The sequence below is a fragment of the Diachasma alloeum genome, unplaced genomic scaffold (genome assembly GCF_001412515.2).
Source record: "Diachasma alloeum isolate Michigan unplaced genomic scaffold, Dall2.0 Dall_scaffold_00180, whole genome shotgun sequence".
In the NCBI taxonomy this organism is placed as follows: Eukaryota; Metazoa; Arthropoda; class Insecta; order Hymenoptera; family Braconidae; genus Diachasma; species Diachasma alloeum.
In genome coordinates, this window is record NW_021680346.1 from 3,967,120 (window position 1) to 3,994,119 (window position 27,000).

At 37.2% G+C, this 27,000-nt stretch overlaps 1 protein-coding gene across 1 annotated transcript; it reads right to left on the minus strand.

Annotated features, from left to right (window-relative positions):
- Positions 1–17,145: 17,145 nt before the first annotated feature.
- LOC107044362 lies at positions 17,146–24,437 on the minus strand. Its single transcript, XM_015266219.1, has 5 exons — positions 24,201–24,437; positions 23,958–24,106; positions 22,461–23,015; positions 17,551–17,677; positions 17,146–17,472 (listed from the first exon to the last, which is right to left on the minus strand). The coding sequence occupies exons 1-5, from the start codon at positions 24,303–24,305 to the stop codon at positions 17,272–17,274; spliced, it is 1,137 nt and encodes a 378-aa protein (XP_015121705.1). The 5' UTR covers positions 24,306–24,437; the 3' UTR covers positions 17,146–17,271.
- Positions 24,438–27,000: the final 2,563 nt, after the last annotated feature.

Here is a 27,000-nt window from a genome sequence, read left to right on the forward strand (position 1 = left end):
AAGAAAGCCGGGACTAGGTGAGATAAACCACAAACCAATGAAAGACCTAAGGCATAGCGGTTATGGGTGAAACCGCGACCCCTGGAGGTCTGGAGGGCGTTACTAGACTATCGCCGTATTAGAATTCGCCCAGCATGTGCTAGGGGACACAGGGCCGACGTACAGGCTGTCCAACTGGGCGATTCTATAGGCTATGTCGGATGTTATGTCCTACCGAAGTAACTAGGATTACAGTAGCGCCAATAAATTTTAGAGCGCCAATTTTTGAGTGTAGATTCGTTTGCCGCCAAAGCTCTGATGAGCACTCCATCGAAGTCCAATTGTTTAATTCCAGAATATTTGGTTGGAAGGGTTGAATTGTGAAATAAATTCAACACAAGTGCTTAAGAGAGCACACAAATACTTGTATGCAAAATACTTCAACTTCAGACTTTAAACTTTGCACTACAAAAAATGAATTTAATAAACTCTAGAAAAACTCTACTGAAAAAGTATTTGAAGAGAGAAGCTGGAAGCTGAAGGCTTCACAACCAATTTCCACGATGGAACTGACTTAAACTTAAACTTAACTCCAAGGGTTGGGTCCGCAACCCCACTGGACCAAAAGTTGCGCACGCAATCCCGGCCCAGGGGAGAGGGAAAAGTGAAACTCAAGGAAAAACGGGGAAATGAAAAAAGGGGAAGAAGGGGAGCGTGTGACGTCGTGAAACTTCGTCGCGAAGGGTCTCAGGCCCTCAGCCTAGCGAAACAATGAACAATGGAGAGCCCACACGTGTTAGTCACGTGAAACAGAGAACCTTTCGAAATAACCAGAACTGAGATTTTACGACATGGGACCGTAACCGTTAAATTTATTTTCTTCTCTAAATTTGGATTTTCGAGGAAAGTGTTTACTCAACGAGAATTTGGAGGGTTGTAAATTATAAGAGCAAAACTCAAGTATTTGACATTTACTATTTCCGTAACGGTTTTTCTCACGCTTGCGATGCTGTTTTTCGTTCTCTTTGTCCATTGTATTCCAGACTTTCTTTATTCTTCTATTTCTGGTATATTTTTAATTTCCTGAACTATTTAAATTATTTTCCAACAATAATTTGAATCTCGCGGACTGCTATGGCCGATTAATAGCCCCATCTATAAATTTCAACGTCAAGACATCACATCTTCCCCCACATAATGAAAATTACACTCAACAAGAGTTTAATTTTTGAACAGACTTATTGATCTATTTATAGTAGGCTATAATCTTATAGTTTACTTCCTCAAGAAGGAACGTATATAATTATTTACATCCTTATAATTCTAGATCTTAATTGATTATTTCTTCGGTAAAAATGCTGGTTTCAACTTGTTTATGTGAACAGTTTTTGTTCGATAGTCCGTCAGTTTTATCACTGCATTTTCGTTATTCGTCACCTTTTGTATCTCATAAGGTCCTAAATAATTAGCATCTAATTTACTTGTTTTAGCATCATTAATTAAAAATACCCAATCACCTGGCTGGAAATGTCTCTGGTTCACAGCCCTGTCATAATATAATTTAGATCTAAATTTTGCTAAATCAACATGATCTGCTGCGCTTAATTGTGTTTTACGTAATTTATCAACTAAATCGCCTAGATAATCTGTATATACAGGTACACTACTTTCTCTTACAACGCTAGAGGGGATGNAGATAATCTGTATATACAGGTACACTACTTTCTCTTACAAAGCTAGAGGGGATGCGTGCTAATCTACCGAAAATTAATTCATGAGGGGTAAACCCTGTTGACTCATGAACTGATGTATTATAAGAAAACATCGCGTACTTTATCCAAGTGTCCCAGTCTCTGTCAGAGTTAATAAAATTTTTCAGATATTCAACTAAAACCAAGTGACTTCTCTCGAGGGACCCGTTAGTTTGAGGATGGAAAGCTGTAGTTTTTAACTGTTGAATTTTGAATAGTTTTGCAAAGTGTTTCATGACTTCACCAATGAAATTAAATCCTTGATCGATTAAAATTGCCTCAGGACAACCAAAAACACAAATAAAATTTTCAGTGAATACTTTTGCTATGTCAATTGCTTTTGTTGCCGCTAATGGAACTGCTAGTGAATATTTAGTTGAATTATCTTGAATAGTCAAAATATATCTGTTGCCTGTGCTAGTAATGGGTAATGGTCCTACAATATGAAGTGCGATTTTCTCGAATGCTGTTTGTCGGGTATCTGTCATGATCATTGGTTGTCTAGTTTTCACTCTAACCAATTTATTCCTCTGACAGGTGACACAATGTTTGATAAAGTTTTGGATTTGATTTCATATTTTCCCAGAAATATAATCGACGAATTCTGTCGTAAGTTTTCACAACACTCTTGTGTCCACCTACTGCAGATTTATGCATTTCCTTTATAATCCTCTCACGTTTATCGATCTCAGGGATTTCTGTTTGATTAAGGCAAAGGGTTACATGATAACCTTGGGGAAAAGTCCTTTCTAAATACATTTTCACATTACCCCAGGGCAGTTTATCAAGCCCGCCTCCAGTTGTCGCGATCCTTATCGTTCTCACGTCGAAATAATCCATTGTTTCTTTCAATTTGGAAATACCGAGATTTATATTGCTCAAAATTGTTTTATCTTCGACTGACTCTTTAATGATGACGAGAAAAACATGGAAATTTCCATGTTTGAAGACTACTACATCGCCAATTTCAGGTTTGTCTTTGGGGAATTGACTTTCATTAATAAAACTTCTAGCTGGAAGCTCTTGAAAAATTGGGGTTCTCATTTTAAAATCAGCAGAAATGAAAGTTCCAATGTTATCTTTCTTCATGAAAACTCTATCTCTAGTTTCGCTGAAAACAACAAACGGAATGCGTTTGTTCACTCTTTTTCCGTGTTTAACTACTTTTGTTATTTCAGGGGTATTAGTTTCTTCTTCATCTGAAGAACTAACTTGATCATCATAATCACTGATGTCGTCAAGAAATTCTTCATCTAGAACTTGAATAGAAGGGGGTATTTCTTCTGAATCAGAATGAAAAATACGTCTGGTATTTTCCATATGTAATACTGGGCATTCCTCACAAACACGACTATCTTCGTTGGGACTATTTTTACTACTTCTTACTAAATTTTTAGATAAACTCTGATTTATTCGACTTCCATTGGATAACTCGAGTGTTAGTATATCTCTCTGTTTTTCTATTATCTGTCTTAATTCATTTGGGTCATGCGTGCACGTCTTACAGTCATAACTCTCATCACTGGGCATGCCTCCGCTCCATGCCTCCGGGCCCGGAAAAACTACCACCTTCATCTCATTCTCACAACTCATTGATTCACTAGGAAAGGGTGAGCACTCCTCTAGGTCAGTGGTATCACCCGCAGACAGTACTGTGTCCGTTCGGCCAACATCTTCCTGTTCTACAGGGTCCCCATAACCCTGAGTCTGAGTTTCTTCCCTTTCACTAGCAAACTGTTCATCACGCTCAATGAACTGCTCATCACACTCGATGAGCCACTCATCACTCTCGATGAGGTTTTTTGAATTTTGAATCTCTCTATTTTTACTCTGATAATCTGTCACTACATTCCTATTCATTGAGGAAATCGTCTGGAAGTGAACTGATTCTTTTTCAACAATTAAACTCTCAGTTAACTTAATATTCGCTATCGATAAATCTGACAAGTCCACAGGATTTCGTGAGAGTGCATCAGCATTGCAATTCAGTCGTCCTGGCTTGTAGATTACTTCATATTGGTACTCTCGCAATAATAATACCCAACGAAGCAGCCGCGATGCCGGATCTTTAATTTTATGAGCCCATACTAAAGGTCTGTGATCTGTCACAAGTTGGAATTTTGTTCCATATAAATAGGGCCGAAAATGCTTTACAGCAAAGACAATTGCGTATAACTCCTTTTCAATAACCGAATAATTAAGTTCGGCTCCTCTTAATAATTTCGAGGCATAGGAAACAGGTAAATCTTTACCAATTTCGCCCTGGCTGAGAACTGCGCCAAGGGCATAATGGGACGCATCTGTCGTAACAATAAAAATTCTTTTGAAATCAGGAAATTGGAGTATTGGCTTTTTACACAAGAGATCGCACAAGTGTTCAAAAGCATTTTGACATTCAGTACTCCATGTGAAAACTTGATTTTTCTTCAATAATTGGGTCAATGGACGAGAGATTTTCGCGAGATTTGGAATAAACCGTCGATAATAACCAATCAGACCCAAGAATTCTTTAATATTCTTGGCTGTTTTGGGGACTGGGAACTGTTTAACGGATTTTATTTTTTCTGGATCAGGGGTCACTCCTTTGTCACTGACGATGTGCCCTAGATAGGTAACACTTGTCTGCAAAAATCGACATTTATCAATCTGTAAAGTCAATCGACTTGTACGAAGTTTTCCTAATAACTTCATGAGTTTTCTCTCATGATCTTCCAAGGATGATGCATAGATAACTATGTCATCAAGATACACGAACAGGTCAACACCTTGGAGACCAGTTAATACCTGATCCATCAGACGTTGAAACGTCGCTGGTGCATTCTTTAGACCAAAAGGCATTCTGGTATAATGGTAATGACCATTAGGGGTGGAGAAAGCTGTTTTAATTTTATCTTTCTCGTCCATGGGGATTTGGTGGAACCCAGAGGCGAGGTCAAGGACTGAAAAGTACCTTGCACCTCCCAGCTGGTCCAGAATATCAATAATATTGGGAAGAGGATACGCATCAGAGATTGTCTTTTCGTTAAGATTACGAAAATCAATCACCATACGCCACCTCTTATTTCCCGCTGAATCAGCCTTTTTGGGAACTATCCAAATCGGAGAATTATATGGAGAAGATGAGGGTTCAATGACATTCGACGCAAATAACTCTTTAATCTGTTTTTGGATTTCTTCCTTATGAATTTGGGGAAACCGATACTGCTTTGTGGAAATTGGAATTTCATCTATTGTTGGAATTTTGTGAGTCATTACATTCGTTCCCTGTAAACGGTCACCTGGAAGCTGGACTTGATAGGGGAATTTCGCGAATATTCTAAGAATACTATTTTTTTCTTCAGTATTGAGGTTTTCTAGATGAAGACTATTCGCGAGTCTTTCCATTCGTTTTTCAATGGATTCTGTCTCGATCGAGTAACATGTCTTGATTGGTTTTTCTGAACAATTTTCAATTTCGTCAATATATTGCGCTGGAATGTTGAGCTCTCGTTCCTCCTCGTTGCAATTAATTATATAAATCCACATAATTCCTTTATTATTTGTAACTAGAGCCTCTCCTCCATATAAATTTTCCCCCAAATTTAATCTAGGCAAGTACCCTTTTTTTACTTCAGTATTCAAAACCTTGATTCCCACCTTTTTCTTGCAACGAGCAGGAACTGTTACTCTAGTTTGCATTAGTGGAATAGAAATTCCTTTATCATCGATTCGCAAACTACTATCAGAGAAGCAAAGCGTTGCTCTCTCATCTCGTAAAAATTGCGCACCTAATATACCGTCATATTTGATGGGGAAATCTGCACGAATAATTTGGAAATTGCATTTAATGGAATCAAACGTGATCTGAGCCTCACCAATTGTTTCATCTGACCCTGGGGTGATTCCTCTCAATACGAAACGTTTGTCTCTATTAATTTTAATACCTGGTTTTAATGCACTTTCTTTCAACAAATTAATATCGGCCCCAGAGTCGACAAGGAGTCAGTTTTTCATATTCAATAAATCATCACTGGTGATAGTCACACATGGGAGCGTCGTTTGCTCTGCTTGATTAAAATTAATTGATGCTTTTTGAGGAGGATTCGGTGAACTTGATTGGAAATTTTGTGCATTTGCATTACTAGAATTACCGCGACGACAATTACGTGTTGAATGCCCCGTCATCTTGCAATTAACACAATATCCCGGCTGAAACTTGCTGCGACATTGGTTCATCATGTGACCCAGTTTCCCACACGCGTAACAAATTCTCTGATTCTTAAATGAATTATCTGAATTTTGAGATTGAGTCTGCATAACATTGATTCCAGCAGGAATGTGTTTCTATGACTGATTCTGCAGATTATACGGACCGTGATTTTTGAAATGACGATTGTGATAATTTTGTGAATTGTTTGGAATAGCATGATTCGACTGATTTTGTGAGTCGTGTGAAATTTTGGGTTGTTCATGCTTGAAGAGATCGTTGCGTTGTTCAATCTCTTTTTGTTTTTCAATTGCAACTTTTACTGCTACCTCAAAGTTTACCGGTTTTTCATTTGAAATGTGTGAACTCAATTCACCCCTCAAACCGCGAATAAAACTATCCCGAGCTCCCTCCTGTGTTGTAGCTAAAACCCCGACTGCAACGTCCACTGGATACTTCTCTTGAACTAATTCTGTGATACCCTGAATCAAAACATTGATCCTTGCCACGTAATCAATAATTTTTTCATTAGATTTCTGATGAACATTTGCAAGTNGTGTGAAATTTTGGGTTGTTCATGCTTGAAGAGATCGTTGCGTTGTTCAATCTCTTTTTGTTTTTCAATTGCAACTTTTACTGCTGCCTCAAAGTTTACCGGTTTTTCATTTGAAACGTGTGAACTCAATTCACCCCTCAAACCGCGAATAAAACTATCCCGAGCTCCCTCCTGTGTTGTAGCTAAAACCCCGACTGCAACGTCCACTGGATACTTCTCTTGAACTAATTCTGTGATACCTTGAATCAAAACATTGATCCTTGTCACGTAATCAATAATTTTTTCATTAGATTTCTGATGAACATTTGCAAGTAGCCCTTGCCACTGAGATAATGTCTGGCGGGGTGCGAAAGCTTGTTTCAAATTAGCAAAAATACCATCAAGGGTCAAAGTAGCCTGATTCGCGATATATTGACTGGCTTTTCCCGAAATTTTTGATTTTATCAATTGTGTGAAATAAATTAGGTGAGACGCAGGTGCAAGCGAGACTGATTGTTTGCACAAATCGATAAAATTGTTTACTGGGATGTTCTCTCCATTGAAATTTGGGATAAGATTTGAAATATCTCTTATAGACAGTGTAGANATTGAAATTTGGGATAAGATTTGAAATATCTCTTATAGACACTGAAGGCATAGATTCTTGGACGCTCAAACCCATTTGATTTACTAATCCTGATCCCGATGACATACTACTCGTATTATCACTCACATTATCGTTAACTGGATTTAATAAGTCTCTAACATTGTTTGCAGGTGCAGATTCCCCCTTTCTAGACGCTCTTCTATTTCCTCCTCTAGTGGGTGGCATGTTTATTTATTTTAAATATTTCTCAAAATACTAATTATTGCAAAATATACTAAATTTAATGCTTCTCTCTTCTTGAAATCAAAATAATTAACTATAATTTATTGTGCTCTCGAAAAAGGGCTGGACAAGGCTGCGGCCTCTAATCAGGTGTATTCCTTTACTATTCAGTAAAACCGCAGAAAACCTGAACAATACCCTGAGATGTCCATCCTCAAATAATAATACTTATTACTAGACTTACAACTTTTCTTTATTACAGTTAATCCAATTTGTTCTTTTGGTTCACTCGATTTTCACTTCAATTCACTATTAATTGCCCTTAATTTTCATTATTTCACTGCACTTTATCAGCTCGAAGGAACTGCGTTGACTCCTCCACTGCAATTGCCGGAACTCTGCTTGGCTCGACACCTCGGTCTCGAAGTGGGCAGAAAAATTATTTTGAATTTCAAAAATTCAAAATTGTGAGACGACGGATGCGGCAATCCCACCGCTGTCACCAATTGTTATGTCCTAGCGAAGTAACTAGGAGGACGGTAGCGCCAATGAAATTTAGAGCGCCAATTTTTGACTGTAGATTCGTTTGCCGCCAAAGCTCTGATGAGCACTCCATCGAAGTCCAATTGTTTAATCCGAGAATATTTGGTTGGAAGGGTTGAATTGTGAAATAAATTCAATACAAGTGCTTAAGAGAGCACACCAACACTTTTATTCAAAATACTTCAACTTCAGACTTTAAACTTTGCACTACAAAAAATGAATTTAATAAACTCTAGAAAAACTCTACTGAAAAACTATTTGAAGAGAGAAGCTGGAAGCTGAAGGCTTCACCACCAATTTCCACGATGGAAATTGACTTAAACTTAAACTTAACTCCAAGAGTTGGGTCCGCAACCCCACTGGACCAAAAGTTGCGCGCGCAATCCCGGCCCAGGGGAGAGGGAAAAGTGAAACTCAAGGAAAAGCGGGGAAATGAAAAAAGGGGAAGGGGAGCGTGTGACGTCGTGAAACTTCGTCGCGAAGGGTCTCAGGCCCTCAGCCTAGCGAAACAATGAACAAAGGAGAGCCCACACATGTTGGTCACGTGAAACAGAGAAACTTTCGAAATAACCGAACTGAGATTTTACGACATGGGACCGTAACCGTTAAATTTATTTTCTTCTCTAAATTTTGGATTTTCGAGGAAAGTGTTTACTCAACGAGAATTTTGGAGAGTTGTAAATTATAAGAACAAAACTCAAGTATTTGACATTTACTATTTCCGTAGCGGTTTTTCTCACGCTTGCGATGCTGTTTTTCGTTCTCTTTGTCCATTGTATTCCAGACTTTCTTTATTCTTCTATTTCTGGTATATTTTTAATTTTCTGAACTATTTAAATTATTTTCCAACAATAATTTGAATCTCGCGGACTGCTATGGCCGATTAATAGCCCCATCTATAAATTTCAACGTCAAGACATCACACGGAGTAGACTAGGGACCAACGGCCAGGTGAAAGGACTAGTACCTCCGTAATCCCGTCGGGTTGATTAGTGGGGATAGGNGCACGCGAGCGCTTGAACCGAGAGGTTGAAATAATCTCTCGGTGTGCTGGAAGTGGTGGATGGCTGAAGAAGCCATGGTAAGGAGTTTACTCAGCGTAGCCTGGTGCATAACTGTGGCGGCGAATATAGGGGGATGCCCCTGCATCCCCCGCGCGTAAATCTGAGTTATTTCGGAACGCGAGGTGACGACTTCGTCGTGTTCGGCGTCATCTAGTCTCGGCGGAACGATTCGAGGCGTATGGGCCCGTGGGCCTGGAGTCGAGAAATCCTCCTGTCGGTCCGACCATACGCCGACGGTCTAGTACTACCCGGAGGGACTGACGCGCGATGACCAAAGCGGTAACTGGTGGTGGAGAGAGTGGGTGGTCGTAGCGTGGGTAACGTAGTTCCACCCTAGTCAGATTAGCTTCTCCACGTCCCAGGCTCTAAGGAGTCCCGGCTGAATCGCAAATAGTTCGGAAACTCTCCCGAGTAGAAATACTCGGAGAGAGGAAGCATGCCGGAGGAGTCGAGAGACCCTCCGGAGGAAAGATGAATCCCACTCAGTAGGGAACTTATGCCGCGAGGCATAATCCTCGGCTTGCAAAGGCCGTGGAATGTGACGGTAATACTCCTGGTGGACCTCGCCCACTCTACCGTATCACGCTGATGTTAGCTAGGCAACCCATTGTCCAGCCCAAAAAGTCCTCTGAGTGGACGAGTTTGCCTCAGAGGCCGGTTTTCGTCGAACCTCCCGTGAGGGTTCGGCTGGCGCTCGACTATTGAGCGATAGAGACGGCTAAAAAGTAGTTAGGATTTTTCCTGCGTGAACAACCCGGGAAAATATCCTTACAAAATTCACACCAAAAAATTGTAACTTCGCGATGAAAAAGTCACGTACTGGGGCAAATTATTATTTTAAAACTGGGAGAGGAGTGAATATTTTATATTAGACTATAATTCTTGAGTAATGGAACACTGAAATTTAATAAAAACTGAAAAAAATGCACGAGACGCTAAGAATGAACTATACGCAAAAACGACCTCTGCCGATCCCCCCTGGACATACTATCCAGTACGACCAAGCCAGAATGTTGGCCAAATCTCAAGAGTATTTCGAAAGGAAATACCGAGAGGGTTTGGAAATCCATAAAAACCCTAACAACCTCAACAGGGACAGAGGATATCAAGTGAACCCCATTTGGAAAACCGTTCTTCCGGTTTTTTAATTGACCAGCTGATCAATTAAAAACATACGATTGGCTGACCCCCCCCCCCTTTCCCTTCCCACACCATCACAGGGAAAAACATATAAGGACAACCCCCAGACATCGGAGCTCAGAATCGGAGCTCATAGCCCTGAAGATGCAGACTGCAATGTTTGCGCAACGTCGGCGCAATGCTGCAACCAAACGCGGCATCCATCCGGAAGCCAATAATGTCATCAATAATGGCCGCGAAAGCCTCAAAACTAATATCTACTCTTTGTCCATCTTCCCATCGAATTGTGTGCAACTGGAAACAATCGTTCTCTCCAATGTCGTCAGCCATCTTCAAAGTTATGAAATTTGTTTCAAGTTTCTCACTAGCATAACAAAGTGACTGAATAATCAAGTGATTTTTCTTTCAGCCAATGAAAAGTTCCACATAAATTGTCTATGGAAATTTTCTCTTAAAATCAGACTGATTAGAATATTTTTTAATTCGCAAGATGTGAAAAACCTCGTCATGTTTCATCACTTTATTTCTAAATTTTCAGAAGACTATTTCACTTCTATGGGGGAAGCCCGTATATTAGAAAAAGAAAACATCATAATTACCTTTTGTTTTCATTGAAGAAGAAACTTTTCATTGAGTTTTGAACCAAAGTTTAGAACAATTCCTAACTGTTTATGGTGATCGTGATTGTAATGTAGTGAGAGGGTGAATAAACGAATAGAGATAGGCGTAGCGTCACTCAATTTAATGTGAATCAGTCGTGGGGTAATTGGGGACTGAAGGTATATACATTTTGAAATCCTGGATAACCATTCGTTATAGCTTTCGCTCAATCGTGCCATCTATACTATATTACAGTGATCAACTCGGCAACACTGGTGGCGATCTTACACATCATACTGATTACGCTGACAGCGACTTGGCATGTCATGAAAAATTGGTATGCACTGTATTGAAGATTATTTCGACGATTAATTATGAATGGCTAATTGTTAATTTTTTTTATTTGAAATAAATCTTCTAGATATTAAAATCTATTTAGATATTAACTCGAGAATGAATGATAATAAATGATCAATCTTTATAAACGAAGATAAAATTCTCAAATGCCATTAACTGATTATCACAAACGAGAGTCGTTAAACATCGTTGATTTTCTCAGCAAGAAGTACGTGTTGTAATGAACATCCCTCAGAGAAATCGCATCGCTAAACTAGGCAATCATTTCTGGAGCCTACTCGTTGTTTTTATTATTTCAATCATCAAAAGTACAACCATGCTGATCACAAACTTTTTCATCTGTATAGCCATCCTTACTCGGGGACAATTCCACCGTGTAATTCAGTAGGAAAGTGGTAAAGGGTAATAAGTCGATTGGGCTCCTGGCTCCAAAGTTTTTGCACGAATATCTCTGAATCTAAGAGAGATAGTGAAGGACAGCATGTCAAAGGAATGTTATTATAAGAATTTGTTGAAATAATTATCCATGAATATGTGTCATTCAATTCATTATTCCAGAAAACAACGATTGACATTGATTGAAAGCTGAAAAAAAAACAAATCAATAATACCTATTAAGAATCATCTTGATACACAAGATATACACAAAGTAAATTTTTGAACGATTTCTAAAAATGTAATGATGGAGAAGAATAAATCAATGAATACAAAACAGAGTATTGACGATGATACATTGGGCTTGTTTTTGTTCGTCCAATATTTTTCATAATTTTCAACTTCTGGAGGCAGCTAAGCCATCAGAACCACTGGCGAGTGAATTCAAAACAGGTCTCTTGAGCTTTCTCTCCCTGAATTATGTATTTCCAGGATGAATACACACTTAATAACAAAGTTCAACTCGATTTATGATTACTCAAAGACGGATTTCTATTGATATAATTACTAAAACTTGGAAGATTACAAATAATATATTTATTGGACTTAATATTTATCAAAACAATCATCACAAAACCAAACCTTCGATTCCGTCGGTTGAATGCATTTAGTGTGGTACCCTAATTTGCATGAAGGACAAACTTTTTCCTTTTCTGTCAGTATATTATTGCAGATTTTGCATGAAATGAATCTTCCCTTTCGCTTATAATCGACAATGTGTTCCAAGTATTTCCAAGCACTTGCGTTGAAATGTTTCTTGATGAAGCTCATATTAACATCAGGATGTAGAAATGCATCACTCAAGTTCTGAGTATTTATGTGTTGGAGATCCTTTAAGGGGTCTCCTCAGTAATTTTCGCCACAAAACGACAATGTGCTAGCGAATGGAATATGTAATATAATAATCAAAAATGGTAAAAGGAAAATTGTAAACAAAAATCTGAGTAGTTTTATCGTTTCATTCGTTTTCAATTAATCATTCGAATTTCTGCTTATACATGGGCTTTAAGAACGAAATTTTGTCCCTTACCCCTCACCCTGTTGACAAAGTGCTAGCCAACAAAGGAAGCTATATTAATTTATATTAAACTCTCAAAAATAACTGAATGAAGTCTCATCGAGTTTTGCCAGTGATTTGTTGAATAAATTAACGATAAAAATAATTGGCAATAATAATTCCAACGCACGCCATGTTTGATGTTTCGTCTTTCTAGAAAATAACCTCACTAACTTAACCATTTTACGCTCCACTCTCCCGCGCGCCAAGCACCGTTTTGCCCTACTGAGGACACGCCCTTAAGGTGTTTCATGCGAAAAATGTAAATAATGAAATTCATCTGGAATTCATGTAGAATGTTCGTAATCACAATTGAATTATCTATGAATTTTCCAAAAATTTATTCGGATTTCCTTTTCAAGTTATTAACGATTAAAGTCGCTTCTGAAACATGGGCTCCTATAGAGATTTGTCTGTTTAGCATGAATTTCATGCGAAAAAATGACATGGCACGTCACTGACCGGTCATATGACACGTCAATGACGGTCAAGTGACACGGTCAACCATGACAATTTATTGTCACATGACACAAACGTGACTGTTTTACTCTGTGACTGTCACATTCCATCTAATTATTTGGCACCCCAGGTGGCGGCAACTAGTTCGAAATTCGAAAATTCCACATGATTACCTCTGTGGACAGACAATAACAAACCGTCAACATGCGTGCCAGTCGTATTTCAATTTAAAAAAGAAAAATCAGTGGTGAGTTTCTTGAATAAGTGTCATTTTCCTCACCAGGAATGGTCGACCAGTGGAGATCAATGAATTAAATAAATGATTTCACATCAATTCTTCATCACAATTTCTGACATGATATTTATCTGAAAATTACACACAATTTTGAAACCCGATATTCTACGAAAATTTTTAACTGAAAAATTCACTTCACATTCAACATTCTCTGCATTCTCAGATGACCGTCATATTTTTATGACCTGACAGATTTCAAAACGTGACGTCATTTTTCGTCACTCGGCCCGATAAACGGCGCTTACTCGGGCTCTGTCGAGAGGGGGTAAAGAGAGTTTACCGCGGCACTTGAATAATCGGTGCTCCAAGGAGGGTAAATGAGACGCTCGGTGCTCCAAGGAGGGTAAATCTCACTTACCCATCCTAGGAGCGATAAAGTGGGCGTCACCATGTGCCCTGACGTTCCCCCCACTTGGGCATGCGCTCTGCGTTCGGGTAAACGTATAGTCGGATGAGCTGTACAGCGCCTCTAGCGGCCTTCTCTACAACTTAACCCACTAGTGGTAGCCATGTTGTTGTGTGTCATTGAGAAGATTTATCATTAGAAAAAAGTCACTCTCCGAGTTTTTGTTCAATTTAAAGTTGATATTTTTGTTCAAAAAACAACAATTTCTAAAATATCAGTATTTATAACGTCGACTTCTGTTCTTAATAAAAGAAGAAAAATTGAACAGCTGAGTATCTTCTTTTATCTTTGATATCTGTTCTTATTTTCTATTTTTTATGCAATTTTCTTTTCACAGGTCCAAAATTACCGTCATCAACCTACTGTTTTTGGATATTTTGGCGGACTTTACTAGTTATTTATTTTCGCATCAACTGATATTGATTTTATTTCGATTTATTTTTTTCTATTGCTTTTATTTTTTTCTTCAGTGGGGGGGGGCTTCGCCCCCCCCCAACCCCCCCCACCAGGGGGACTTCGTCCCCCTGGACCCCCTCCCGCGCCCACACCCGCGTCGGGCCTTCGTGACGAAAAATAGTATATGCCATTCGGGCGATAGCGTTGGTTTGTGAGTCGTGTGGAGTTTGCAACACTCGGCATGGCAAGCGTCCGACTCGGATCGCCTTCGGCGATCCTCGTCTCCTGCTTGCCACGCCTCTTGCTGCAACTCCACACTCCTCACAAACCGCCGCTTATCGCCCTCATGACATAATGTACTATCACATCCCTGGCATGAAACTATATTATCGGTTCAAATGGTAACGCAGCTTCGTGCTTCTTAAAAGAGAACATTTACGAAATCATTTATCCAGTGAAAAATTTTATACGACTGTTTTACTATAATTGAACTTTATAGATTGATAATAATAAATAAAAAAAGTTCTATGATTTTTTTTTATTTTTTTGCAATTCCAGACTACGGTAATATTCACTAATTTTTCGATTTCCGTTTCAGCGTTATTCATAATTTCATTTCACAATGCCAAACAGACACGTCACAAGAGAACGAACTCCTTGGATTCTCAGGAGTCCGCAATTGATAAAAGACTCCCAGTAATTTAAAAACCGAAAACAATTACGCCAACTCTTCTAGTTCACATTTTTGTGCAACCAGTCGATGAGATCCGAATTTTTCATTACGTGTTGTGAATTAAATAAGTGCAAGGATACAATTTATAAAATAAAACAAAAACAATAGATATTAATTGATTCAAACCGTCGGAAAATTTCATGGTTTTAGTGAAATAAAAGGGGAACCTAAATATATATCAAATGAAAAATTTCAACACGCACTGAAAAACCACTTTGAATTATTTGGAATCGGTTCGTACAAAAATTCAAAGAAAGGAACTATTTATTTTGGCCATTTTACTTTTCTCAAAATCTAATCATAAATGATCATTAAAATTTATCTGCGATCGAATTCTCTCTGTCTTTCGGTTTCTTTTCTTTTGTGTAACTAATAAAAATCCTTTCTGAACAATAAACTGAAAAATCGGTATTATTCCAATTGTTATCTTTTCATTTCAAACCCTGACTTTATCATTATCATTATGTAAGTTTTTCATTGAACATTACGAGACTAAACGATAGCTGCAGATGCACCTAGTGCTTCAAAGGGTAAGGATCCTTTAAACAAAAATATTATTTTATTTTATATATAGTTTCAATATAAATGACAACAAGAACAAATTACTGACGATTGGGTCAGTCGACCAGTCAGTTTCCATCACGAGGTATGCGTCAAGTCAGAAATGATCAGAAAACGGTAAGTTTATGACTGACTTGACGCATGTCAAAAATTACCGTCATTGTGCATCCCTCGTTGTGAGCATTTATGGATCGCAAGCACTCAAAGCAATTATGCTAGAATACGTTTAGAACGATATTTCGAATTTATTTCGAACAAAAAATAAAGAAAGGAAAACAATGGAGCTTAATGAATGATGCATTACTGAATAATATTAATAATATTGTGATGTATGAGGTGAAAAAATATAAATCTAGGCGGTCTATATTTCTACCTTTACCGTTTTTTTACTCCTTAAATCGATATGTTATCAATACTAATACATATCACTGGCGAAGTCGTAAAACAGCGTGAGTCAACTTAATTTGAAGGTAAAATTTTAACGAATTTCCCTGAACTTAAGGGAGATGGCAAAATTTGTCGGAAAATATTTTGAAAATATTTTTTGTTAAGGCAGATATCAAAGAATTTCTCAAATACTTCAACTGAAATTGACTCATATCCTGTTTGATTACTATTCACAGGTGGCGAAATTTACACTCTCGAATTTATTTCAAGTTGATGACTCTTTGAATTTTCAATGAAAGGGGATAATTTTTTTTGTGATAGCGCGCATGAAAAAATTCAATAGAAAACCTAGCGAATTTACTAGAATATTCTATTGGAATTCTATAGGAATTCTATGGGGTTTCTACAGGACATGTATTTGAATTCTATTGAAAAATTCTATTGTTTTTTGCGCTGATTTTATTGAATATTTGATAAGAAAAAATCAATAGATTTCGAATTTCTGTTTGAATTTTTCTCTTGAGATTTTTTCTATAAGAATGCTTGGGCATCAATTTTTTAAGTTTTTTCCACTCGGATTCTGCAGTGCAAAACAAAACAAAATTCGACGGAAAAAACTTGGAAAATTTGTGCCCAATAATTCTAATACAGAAAATCTAAGAGAAAAATTCATACAGAAATTCGAAATCTGTTGACTTTTTCTTATTAAATATTCAATAGAAACAGCGCAAAAAACAAATCGAATTTTTCAATAGTATTCCAATAGAAATCTTATAGAAACCCCCATAGAATTCCTATAGAATTCCAATAGAATTTTCTAGCGAATTCGCTAGGTTTTATATTGAATTTTTTCATGCGTGAGGTGCAATCCCTTCCCTCTATGACGACCCTATACGCACGAAACAATTTGATGAAAAAATCTAGCGAATCTGATAGGAAATTCTATTAGATTTCTATTGAAAATTCTATTGTTTTTGTCCGATTTTATTGAACAATTCCACTGCTTTATTGTGCGTTCTTTTTAATTGAAAATGTCCAACAGAAACTATTTTACCGAAAAAATCAATTGATTTGCATCTTTTAATACAACTTCATTTATTGAGACAGAGCCTATAGGAATTCTTCGACATGAATTTTCAAAGTTCTTCTCATTTTTTAATTACAAAAAAATTGAACGAATAAACTTGAGAAATTTGAGCCGAGGAATTTCTACAGGAAATATCTCCATGGAAGAATTTTCATTAAAAAATCGAATTCTGTTGATTTTTTCTCCCGAATATTTTCTATTGAACATTGCCATTCATAAAAAACGTACAGATAAGCTGCCAAATTTCTCAATAGAATCGGCCAAAAATTAATAAAAAGTGCAATCGAAAATCCAATAGAATTCTCTAACGAATTACTAGATTTTTCTATGAAATTTTGTCGGACATGTAGACTTAAATTGATAAATTTGAGTCTGAGTTATGAACATTGAAAATAATTCAAGTGTCCATTTTACCCCACTGACCCCTAGAAATATCACTTCTTATCACATATAAATGAAATGAATCATCTCTCATTCCATCTCATGACAATTAATCGTTTGAATCAATCTCCTAGAATAATTCAGAATACGATTCTGCAGGGCTTTCTGTTTAATCACCGCGAATTCCTTCATTGCTTCTTCATCATTCGTGTACTTTCGAAAATTAAATCGTAGATTACCGGCGAAGTGATTCCTCATGCCATCAGCAGAACGGTACGGATCAGTCAGGAGCTGTGAAGAAATTAAGTATGGAACGATTACAAGTCGTCACGTAAGAATTCATTGAAAAAAAACATGAATTGAATTTACTTTTTGAGATTCTGCAGTCTCCCAGATTTTTCGACCGTTTGCTTTCGATATTGCCCCATTTTTTATGAGAAAGTGTATTATAGCTTCATTTTCCTCCTTCGAATAATCGTTGCTGTGAGTAGAGCGCCTGTGAATTCAGGAGAAATCGTTATATTAATGTTATTATTGGGTTACAGAAATATTGAATCAATGTGTTTTCATTTTATCAAATTTCCTCATTTCATCATTTAGATTTATAATAGTTGTAACAAGTTATTTAAATTATAATAGTTATTTGGAATTATAGTAGTTTGATGATTTCATTTTTATTTTTTCCACCATTCGGCAAACTTTCTAAATCACTAATGAAGTCAATTTTGACTATCGGTTAGTTTCCAGCGAATATTTCAGATTTTAAGGCAGATCGCAGAATTTTTCTAATAACCTTGTTTGAAACGCAGCAAATAAGTCATCATCAAAAGTTACCGGGCTCAACGGAAAATCTCGATCGACTTCGGGACCCTTCGGGTTCACGGGCAAATCACGCAGTAAATCGCCAAATATGAATTTAAGTATCAATCTATTCATCAAAGAGTATGCATCGGTTAGTCAAAGAGTCACCTATTGAGTACAGTATCAGCGTGATTGCTCAACCGAGTACATCCCCGTGTGATATTGAGTCTAGCGCCCTGTGTAGCGTCTCTATTTCGATCAATTAACAATTAATTCCGAGTTAAGGGGTAACAAAATACCGCTGATGGTTGCAGGTCTAAATATTACGGAACCATTATATTACGGTAAAAAATATTACGCAAAAATATTACGGGACAAAAAATTATTGAACCGTAATATTATCGCACATAAAGGTATGGAATCAAGGACAAACCTTTATCCGCTCGATTAGGAATTCCCCGAAAATCAAATCGATACAATAACCCAACACCAAAAAATATGAATCGAGGTCAGTTACCATTGATTACTCAACAGGTGTATGAGTTGGTACGATTATATTAATCCCCCAAAACAAAATAAAATTCCCTCAAATATTCACACACAACACCGAAGATTCTTCAACAAAAGTTAGTTATATCGGAATGCTCGACACGGGTGCCTTGAAATAATTACCATGCCCACCCTAGCGCAAAGCTGGGATGACAATTGCAATACTTATGATTATGAGGGGAATTGCTCATAATATAAAATGACCAAATTAACGAGATAAAGAAATGCTATAAATAACGGAAAATAATAATGAATAATAACACCGACATCGGTAAAAACGTTGTAATATTAATTCCAATAATAAAAACGACCAATAATAATTAGACCCCGTAACAATTTGGATCGTAATAAAAAATTGGGTGGTGCCAGATGGTATGACCGTTGTGGTCTTTTACCTACCCGTCCCAGTACCTACGCGGTACCCCAGCCTAATTCCCTACCCGCACTTGCCTCTAAGCTAACTTATATCTAACTCCACATAACTAACTCCACATGCACTGGGTTCGTTTTCCGGCGATGAAAAAATCTTTCATCACCGCGACTCGAACCTGCGCTACTGGGACGCTTTGGTTTATAGGGCCAGCACGCTGACGACGAGCCCAAAGACGTTCTCAATTTGGATCGTAATATTATTTACCGTAATATTTTTTACAGTAACATTTAGACCGGATACCGCCGCTGATTTTCCATTTTTTTTTAAATTTCATGCTGAGTTTTCGATATTTTTACAAATCCAAGTACATTAATCTCCAGGAAGCGATAATGAAAATCAATTATGTGCTTTGGGTTAAAAAAATATTAATTACTTTGAGCAGGAAATTTGTTTGAAAATTTCCAGGAAACGGTGGCCTTCTGTTACCCCTTAACTATCAATCATTTTGAATCAATTATCAAGTTCAATATCAAGAGATTATCAAGTACAGTGTAAAGACTATTATCGAATTTAACATTGAGACATTCATCGATTCGTGTATCCCTAAACTCAAGACGCGTGGCTTGCGCCACTAATAAAGTACATCACCAGTGTTTTTGTAATCCGTGTGTCTTTAATTTCACCCTTTTCATATCACGTGCCCCCAATCCGCCCTAATATTAGCCTCAATCTCTAACAAACCTTTTTTATAGTTCTTAATTTGCTCTACAAAAAAGGTCATTGCAAAAGTTCCGCTATTTCCCTTAGATTGGGGAATATTTCGCGAGAACTCAGCTAAGAGCCAAGTCGATTTAAGGTGTTTTGTTCGAAAAAATTAAATAATCACATTTATTCGGAATCCATACAGAAAGTTCAGAATCACTGCTGAATTATCTTTGAATTTTTCTAGAATTTTTGTAGATTTCCTTTTCAAATTATTAACGATCGAAATTGCTTCTTATATACGGACTCTTATGGAGATTTTTATATTTAGCCCGAAACTACGTTATCATCTGAGCTGATAATATAATTCCATACTAATTTGAAAAATCGCCATGAGGGCCCATGATGTAATCATTTTCCTCGTTAATAATTCGTCAAAATGCATCGAATCAGTACATAAAATTATAAATCTAAGGTGAGAAAATCTTCTGAAGTGTTATCGAATTTTCTATAAAATTTGTTAATTTTTCCTGTGAATTTTTTTTGTACGTACAATCTTGTGTACTCAAAACTCCCTCATTCCTCCGAAAACTCAGTTATATTCTATATATTTTGAATTGTATTGTTGTATTTAATTGAATAATAATTCTGGATGAATCGAAGGGGCGTATTTATTGACAGTTCTTCAAAATCAATCATGGAACAAAGATGGAGTAATAAGAACATATGAAGTTATTCCCCAACATTAGAGAACGACAATCAATTTTCATTCATTTTCCAAAAGAGGGGAAGAGGATAAACTAAACCATTTAATTTCGCAACAGTATAAATAAAACTGAACAGTCAATCAAGATGAAACTAACCGAAATGTTCAGATTTATTGTATTCTCGAAAACAAAATTTTCAATAAATCTTCAAACGAAGTTGCAACTAAAGCTACAATAAACAAGCAGGGTAGAACTCCTATTTGGCAGAAGCCATGTGACTGTTTCCTCATGTGCTATTAGTCTTTTTTTTCTAGCAATGCCATTAGTAATAAGCTTCCGAATGGATCCGATTTTATCTTCAATCCTATTCCGCGGACGCGTCACGCCTTTTTGTATTTTCTTTTATTATCTTTTTCGCCACAAAATCTTTAATAAACATTCATTTATTATGAAACTGCCTAATGTTTAACAATATGGTATAAAATAGAAATGAGCATATTTAATGTTGAATGACTTTTTTAATCTTCCAGACGTGAAAATCATCGATAAAGTGGCGATGTGTCATTTTTTAGAAAAAACGATTTTTAGATAATTGGCTCTATGCCATGATGTACTGAATCGATCGACCCAAAATTTTGTACAGAAGTGAGACTTAATAATACTGATTAGTAGGCAAAATTTTATGGGGTTCATTCGAACTTTTACGCGGATTACGGAACGTCAAATTCACTGAGATGAAAAAAATAGAAAAACGTGATTATCTCAAAAACTTTGTATGGACGGCTATTCATATTTTGATTGATCTCGACAAGTGGCAGTAAGACGAGTATTTTGAAAAAAAAATTGAAATCGGATCAGTATTTTAGGAGATATTGAGCAAAACAGTTTTTCACAAAAAGTTGAATATCTTCTAAACCACTTGTTCGATTTCGCCTACTCACGAACTCATCCGGTAATATCACCAGAGCTACAATCTCACCAAATTTCAATATCCTATCTCAATTTTTTCGGGAGTTATCGTTTATGTATACACCAATTTAATCATAAACATGAAAAATGCCAATTATCATGAAACTGTCCCTAGTTTCGTAGACATATTTCGTTTGATTTAATAGATATTTTCACAAGGAACACTTTGACGTCAAAAAAATTCAATTAAGTCACGCAGTTTTTGAGATATTGAAGAAAAACGATTTTTGTGAAATTGCTGTATCTCAAAAACTACTACTACTTGACCAATTGGGCTGCAACTGCGCTCAGAGCTGCTATCAAATGATAGTAGTTATGTGACACAATTTCAGATTTATAGCTGCAACTTTATTGTTGAGAGTTATAGAAAACTAGGCAATCATGCGCGCTGTCGCGCGCGACGACCTTCAAGTGAACGCTGTAACGCACAATAGCATCCTCGTAGTCATGGAAATCATTGATTGATCCATCAACCAATCGCAAGGCGAATAAAAAGTTAGCAATTAAAACAATCATTCATTGTCAATCAACTTTATGAAAAAGGATTTCCGAAAAATCTGCACACACATACGGACATACATACACACATTTTCTACAAACATCATATCTTCCCGTTTCATGACATCACGGACGAAAAAATTCAATAGAAAAACCTATCGAATTCGTTAGAAAATTCTATTGAATTTCTATTGAACTGTTCTATTAGTTTTTGGCCGATTCTATTGAAATGTTCAATAGAAAATATTCAGTAGAAAAAGTCAATAGAATTCAATTTTTCTATATAACTTATCCTATTGAGATATTTTCTATAGAATTTCCTCGACTCAAGTTTTTTCGTTTGATTTTCTTGATGAGAAGAAAAGAAAAATAGAATGAAAAAGACTTAGAAAATTCGAGTCGAGCAATTCTATAGAAAATAAATGAAAAGAGTAAGTTATATCGAAAAATCGAATTCTGTTGACTTTTTCTATTGAATATGTCAATAGAATCAGCCAAAAACTAATAGAAAGTTTAATAGAAATTCAATAGAATTTTCTAATGAATTCGATAGGTTTTTCTATTAAATTTTGTGGTGCGTAATTCTACATCATTTCGAAGCAAAATTAGAAAATCCTAAAAATGACCGATTACAAGGCTTTTATTCGGAAGCAAAAAGTCAGTGAAAAATGTTTACTTACGACTTCTTCCTCTTGATGACAGCTTTCCTCTTCTTTTTCGATTGAGCTGTATTATCACTAGGTGATGGGGCTGATGAAGTGACTCCAGTGTTTTGGATATCAGATGCACTTTGTGATGCATCAGATGTGACTGTCGAATCTCGAGAGTCAATGTGACTGGACATGTACCAGTCAAGTTGGGCTAAATCTTGAGGACCAAAATTGCCTGAATCATCCGAATAATTGAACTCCATTAAATGTTCACTTTTTTGATTATCGTTTTGGCTGATTGGAGCTGCCAGGGATTCGTCAACAGCAGTGATGGAATCGTCTGAAGGATGAAAGTAATACCATCCCTTGCAAGACGAGCAACGGAATACTTTCCATTCGTTTGAGGCAACGAAAACTCGGGGAATATTTGCTTTCATTAATTCAATGACTGGGTGATGGCAACGATGGCAGCTGAAGGCCACTGGGCCGTCCTGACGATTTTCTAATTGTTGGGCTGATTTTACGTGATCAGATGAGATCACTTCAATCTCAGGGGTCTTTTCCCCGTTGATTGTTGATGAAATTCTGTAATAAGAGACTAAATTAGAGGAGGATGGGATAAAATGGAGAGTTTAGTTCAGTAGTGATGTGGTAAAACAGTTCAAGTCAATTTCGTCGAAGGATTGGTTTTCATTGAATATCTCGGAATTTAAAGGAGATGGAAGAATTTCTCTGAGAACATCATGCATAGAGATGCAAAATGACCGTCATTTTTTAGATCGCGTCATATGACCAAAAAATGACGGTCATGTGACGCACAAATTTTCCAACTACAGATGATTGTCACAAATCATTTGTACCCAAATTGTTGTCAAACCATCTATATAGTTGCATAATGACGGTCATAACTAATTCCCAATTTGTGACGGTCATGAATAAAACAAAATAGTTTCATCTATATGGATGGAAAAAAAACGTGATTTCCATTTCAAAATGCGGATTAGGCCAATACAAAAGGAATTCCACTGAAAATTGACCGAGAAAAAAATAAAGTTTCATCTATATAGATGAAAAATGACTGTCATTTTTTCTTGACAAGTTGTTGTGTCACAGAAGGAGGAGGGGGAATTGTGACAGCCATCATGAACGCCTCTTCATGTGACCGTCACTGACGGGTCATGTGACGCATTTGCATCTCTAATCATGCATGAAAAAATACTATAGGATTTCCTATAACATCATATAGGATTTCCTATAGCATTTCCTGTAGGACAACATATCCTAAATATTAATAACAGTGTGGACACGCACTTTTATCAGCGTTTCAACAAATATTGACTTCCAGAAATTCATACTCTAAAGTGTCAATATATAAATTGTTTGCGTATCAATCTAACATTTTGTAAATTTTACAATATCCTCAAATGTTTAGTTTGCTGGAAATAGTTAGAGATCATATAAGAAATTATCAATGGTGAATAATTTTTTTTCGGGCATTTTAAACGTATTTATCCTCGTTACACTCACTTGTATTTTTCAATCTCCTGAAGTTTATTCCTTTCAATACTGTCATAGAGCCAATTAACATGAAAGCACTCGCGATTCAGACGTGAAGTGGCACCTTCTATCAAGACAATGGTATCGACATCAATTGTCGACAGTTCTCCTCCATAATTCTGCAGAGACAAAGAATTAGAAGAAACAACGTTTGTTGTACCGAAATTAAGTTTCATTATTTTATCAATAATGAGATGGAGATAATGAATTCACCTCGACAAGGGACATGCAGCTCATGAGCCGTCGAACATCGGGAACGATCACGTGAATCTTCAAAGGAATTCCATTACGTGTCAACAATTTTTTACTGACACTCATTTTTCCTTTGTGTTCGCGGTGACTGTCGGCACTTCACAACTTTCAGGCTATTCACAAATCGCCGGTGCACGTGCCGCATGCGACTGATCCCGTAAATACGCTGCGTATAGGGCACATCATGTGTTCATCGTCGCACAGGAGCCGCAACAGTGAGGACTGAGGAGTGAGTAATACGTTCCCCCCCCCNCCCCCCCCCCCCACTATTGCCAACAAGTTGAATGCCGCTAATTTTCCAATTTTTTGAATGAATTTCCTGCTGAAAGTTATTGATATTTTAACAAATCAAAGCACATTAATCTCCACGAAGCGATGATAAAGATCAATGTGCTTCGGGTTAGAAAAATATTGATAACTTTGAGCAAGAAATTTGTTTGAGAATTTCGAGGAAACAATGGCGTTCTGTTACCCGTTAAGGTGTATTTCAAAACAATACCTCCCAAAGTTAGTCCCTGTAGGCCTTTCCGGAAAAAATTCTAAATGACTTAATTTGTTAAGTTTTCATAAGTTATTGAGTTCTTCTATCCTCATATGTTGTTGATGAAGGCAACAGTAACTGCTCGAATCAAATCAGTAGCGAAGCGATAAACCGGGTTAAGTCGATTTTTATTTCGGAATCTAAGAGAAATAGCACCGTTTTCCTCATGACCTTTTTTATAACTATCAATTGGCTTTACAAAAAAGGTTATGACAAAATTTTTTCTATCTTTTTTAGATTCCGAGATATTCGTTAAAAACGGTATAAACCGTCAAAAATCGTCAAAAACCGAGATAATAGTCAATACAGACTTAACCCGGTTTACCGCTTCGTTACTGGAATAAGGTGGTATATTTCGTCATTAGACCGAAAAAAACTTTTTCATTACGCTGTGACGAAAAGTGAACTTTTCGGCACGCTCCGCGTGCCTAAAAGTCCACTTTCCAGCACATTGTGATGAAAAATATTGTTCGAAATATACTATTCTGGCAAATATGAGGTTTTCAGCACGAGCTGAAGGCGAGAGCGGCAATCATATGAGCTAGAAAAGTTTTTTTCGTCATTCCGGCCGTATATTGTTCGTCATACGGCAAAAAAAAATTTTCTGGCGAATATGAGGTTTGCAGCACGAGTCGACGGCGAGGGCTGCAATCATATTCGCTAGAAAAGTTTTTTCTCGCCTTCGGCTCGGATTATAATGCCACATTCGCCAGATAACGCTTTTATCGCCGTGTGGCATACGATATTTTATGTCGCTGGGCCCGAAAACCGCAATCTAACCGAGCGAAGCGAGGTTAGAATCGTGGTTTTTTCGGGCCTAACGACATTAAAGTTTTTTTTGGCCGTATGATGAACAATATTTTTTGTCATTCCGGCCGTGAGGCAGCGTTTCTCGGACGCTCCGCTCCGCGTCCGTGAATCTCTGCCTACGGCCGGAATGACAAAAAATGATTTTACGAAATTTCCATTTTTCAGAGTTGAATATCGCAGAAACCATGTACTGTAAAATTTTACAACAAATTCACGGTATTCGGAATTTATCAATCTATTTTTTTAACGTGAATGCGTTTTTCAAAAACATCGTGAGAACCCGTTTTCTCATAAAATGGTAAAATCGACTTAGCAAGGACCCGTATTTCCCGTTAGGCCTATGCCTCGCGTGCTAGAAGCTCACATTTCATTATTTATTATCTTTTAAACTGTGAAGTACAGCTGGTTAGATTTTTTTTTCAACAGCTGAGGAATATAAATATTATCGATGAAAAACAGGGAGAATCGTAAGCAACACCTGGTTTCTAGGGATATCCAAATATCTTTTACAGTTTGGTATAGAGCAAACTGTAGATTCAGCCCTTTTCACTCATCAAATTTGACAATTAAAATGCGAGAGAAAAGTATTCGGACCCCACGTGCAAGATTGCCTTCCGAGCCGAAGGCGAGGATGACAAGCACTTGAGGGACGGTGATCTGTTTTCCAAGGCTCGAGCATGTAATGTACTATTTCTGTACTGCTTCTCACGATTTCTCGTCTCATACTTCCTAAACTCGAAAACTTGAAAATCACTACAAAAAAATCTTGTCCCGGGCTGCTGCGATGAGGTTTTTGTACTCGTGTGGTTGGCCAGTCCTCGCCTTCGGCTCGGACGCCAATGTCACACGAGTAAAAAACCCGGGATGGGTACAACTGGACACAGTCAACTGAACACATCCGCAACTGACCATGTAACGTCCCGACGTTGAATTTTATAGATGGCACTATTTATCGGCCATTTTAATCCGCGAGATTTGAATTATCATTTCAAAATGAATATAAAAAAAGTCTGAAATTTGAGAATGCCAAGAAAATGGTCGAACAGAGGACAATGAAGAATGGACAAAAAATAATTTGACGAGTGTAAGAAAAACCGTTGCCAGCAATCGTAAATGTCATGTACTTGAGTTGAGTTCTCAATTTATTACTCTCCAAAATTTGTTACAGAAAGGCTTTTCCTGAAAATTCTAAACTCTGAGAGAAAAATAAACACATCGGTCACAGTCGTAAAATCGTAAAATCTCAATTCTGGTATATTTCGAACGTTTCTCTGTTTCAAGTGGTCCACACGTGTTTGGGTTCTCCTTTGTTCATTGTATTCCTACGCGGAGGGCCTGAGACCCTTCAAGAGGAAAACTGGCGACGTCGCACGCTTTCCCTTCCTCCCTCTTTTCATTTCCCCTTTTCTG

Coding starts and splice junctions, on each gene's coding strand:
- LOC107044362 (XM_015266219.1), bottom strand. CDS start 24,305: ATGAGTGTCAGTAAAAAATTGTTGACACGTAATGGAATTCCTTTGAAG. Junction 23,016..23,957: donor CAGGAGATTGAAAAATACAA/GTGAGTGTAACG, acceptor CTCTTATTACAG/AATTTCATCAACAATCAACG. Junction 17,473..17,550: donor AGACTGCAGAATCTCAAAAA/GTAAATTCAATT, acceptor ATTTCTTCACAG/CTCCTGACTGATCCGTACCG.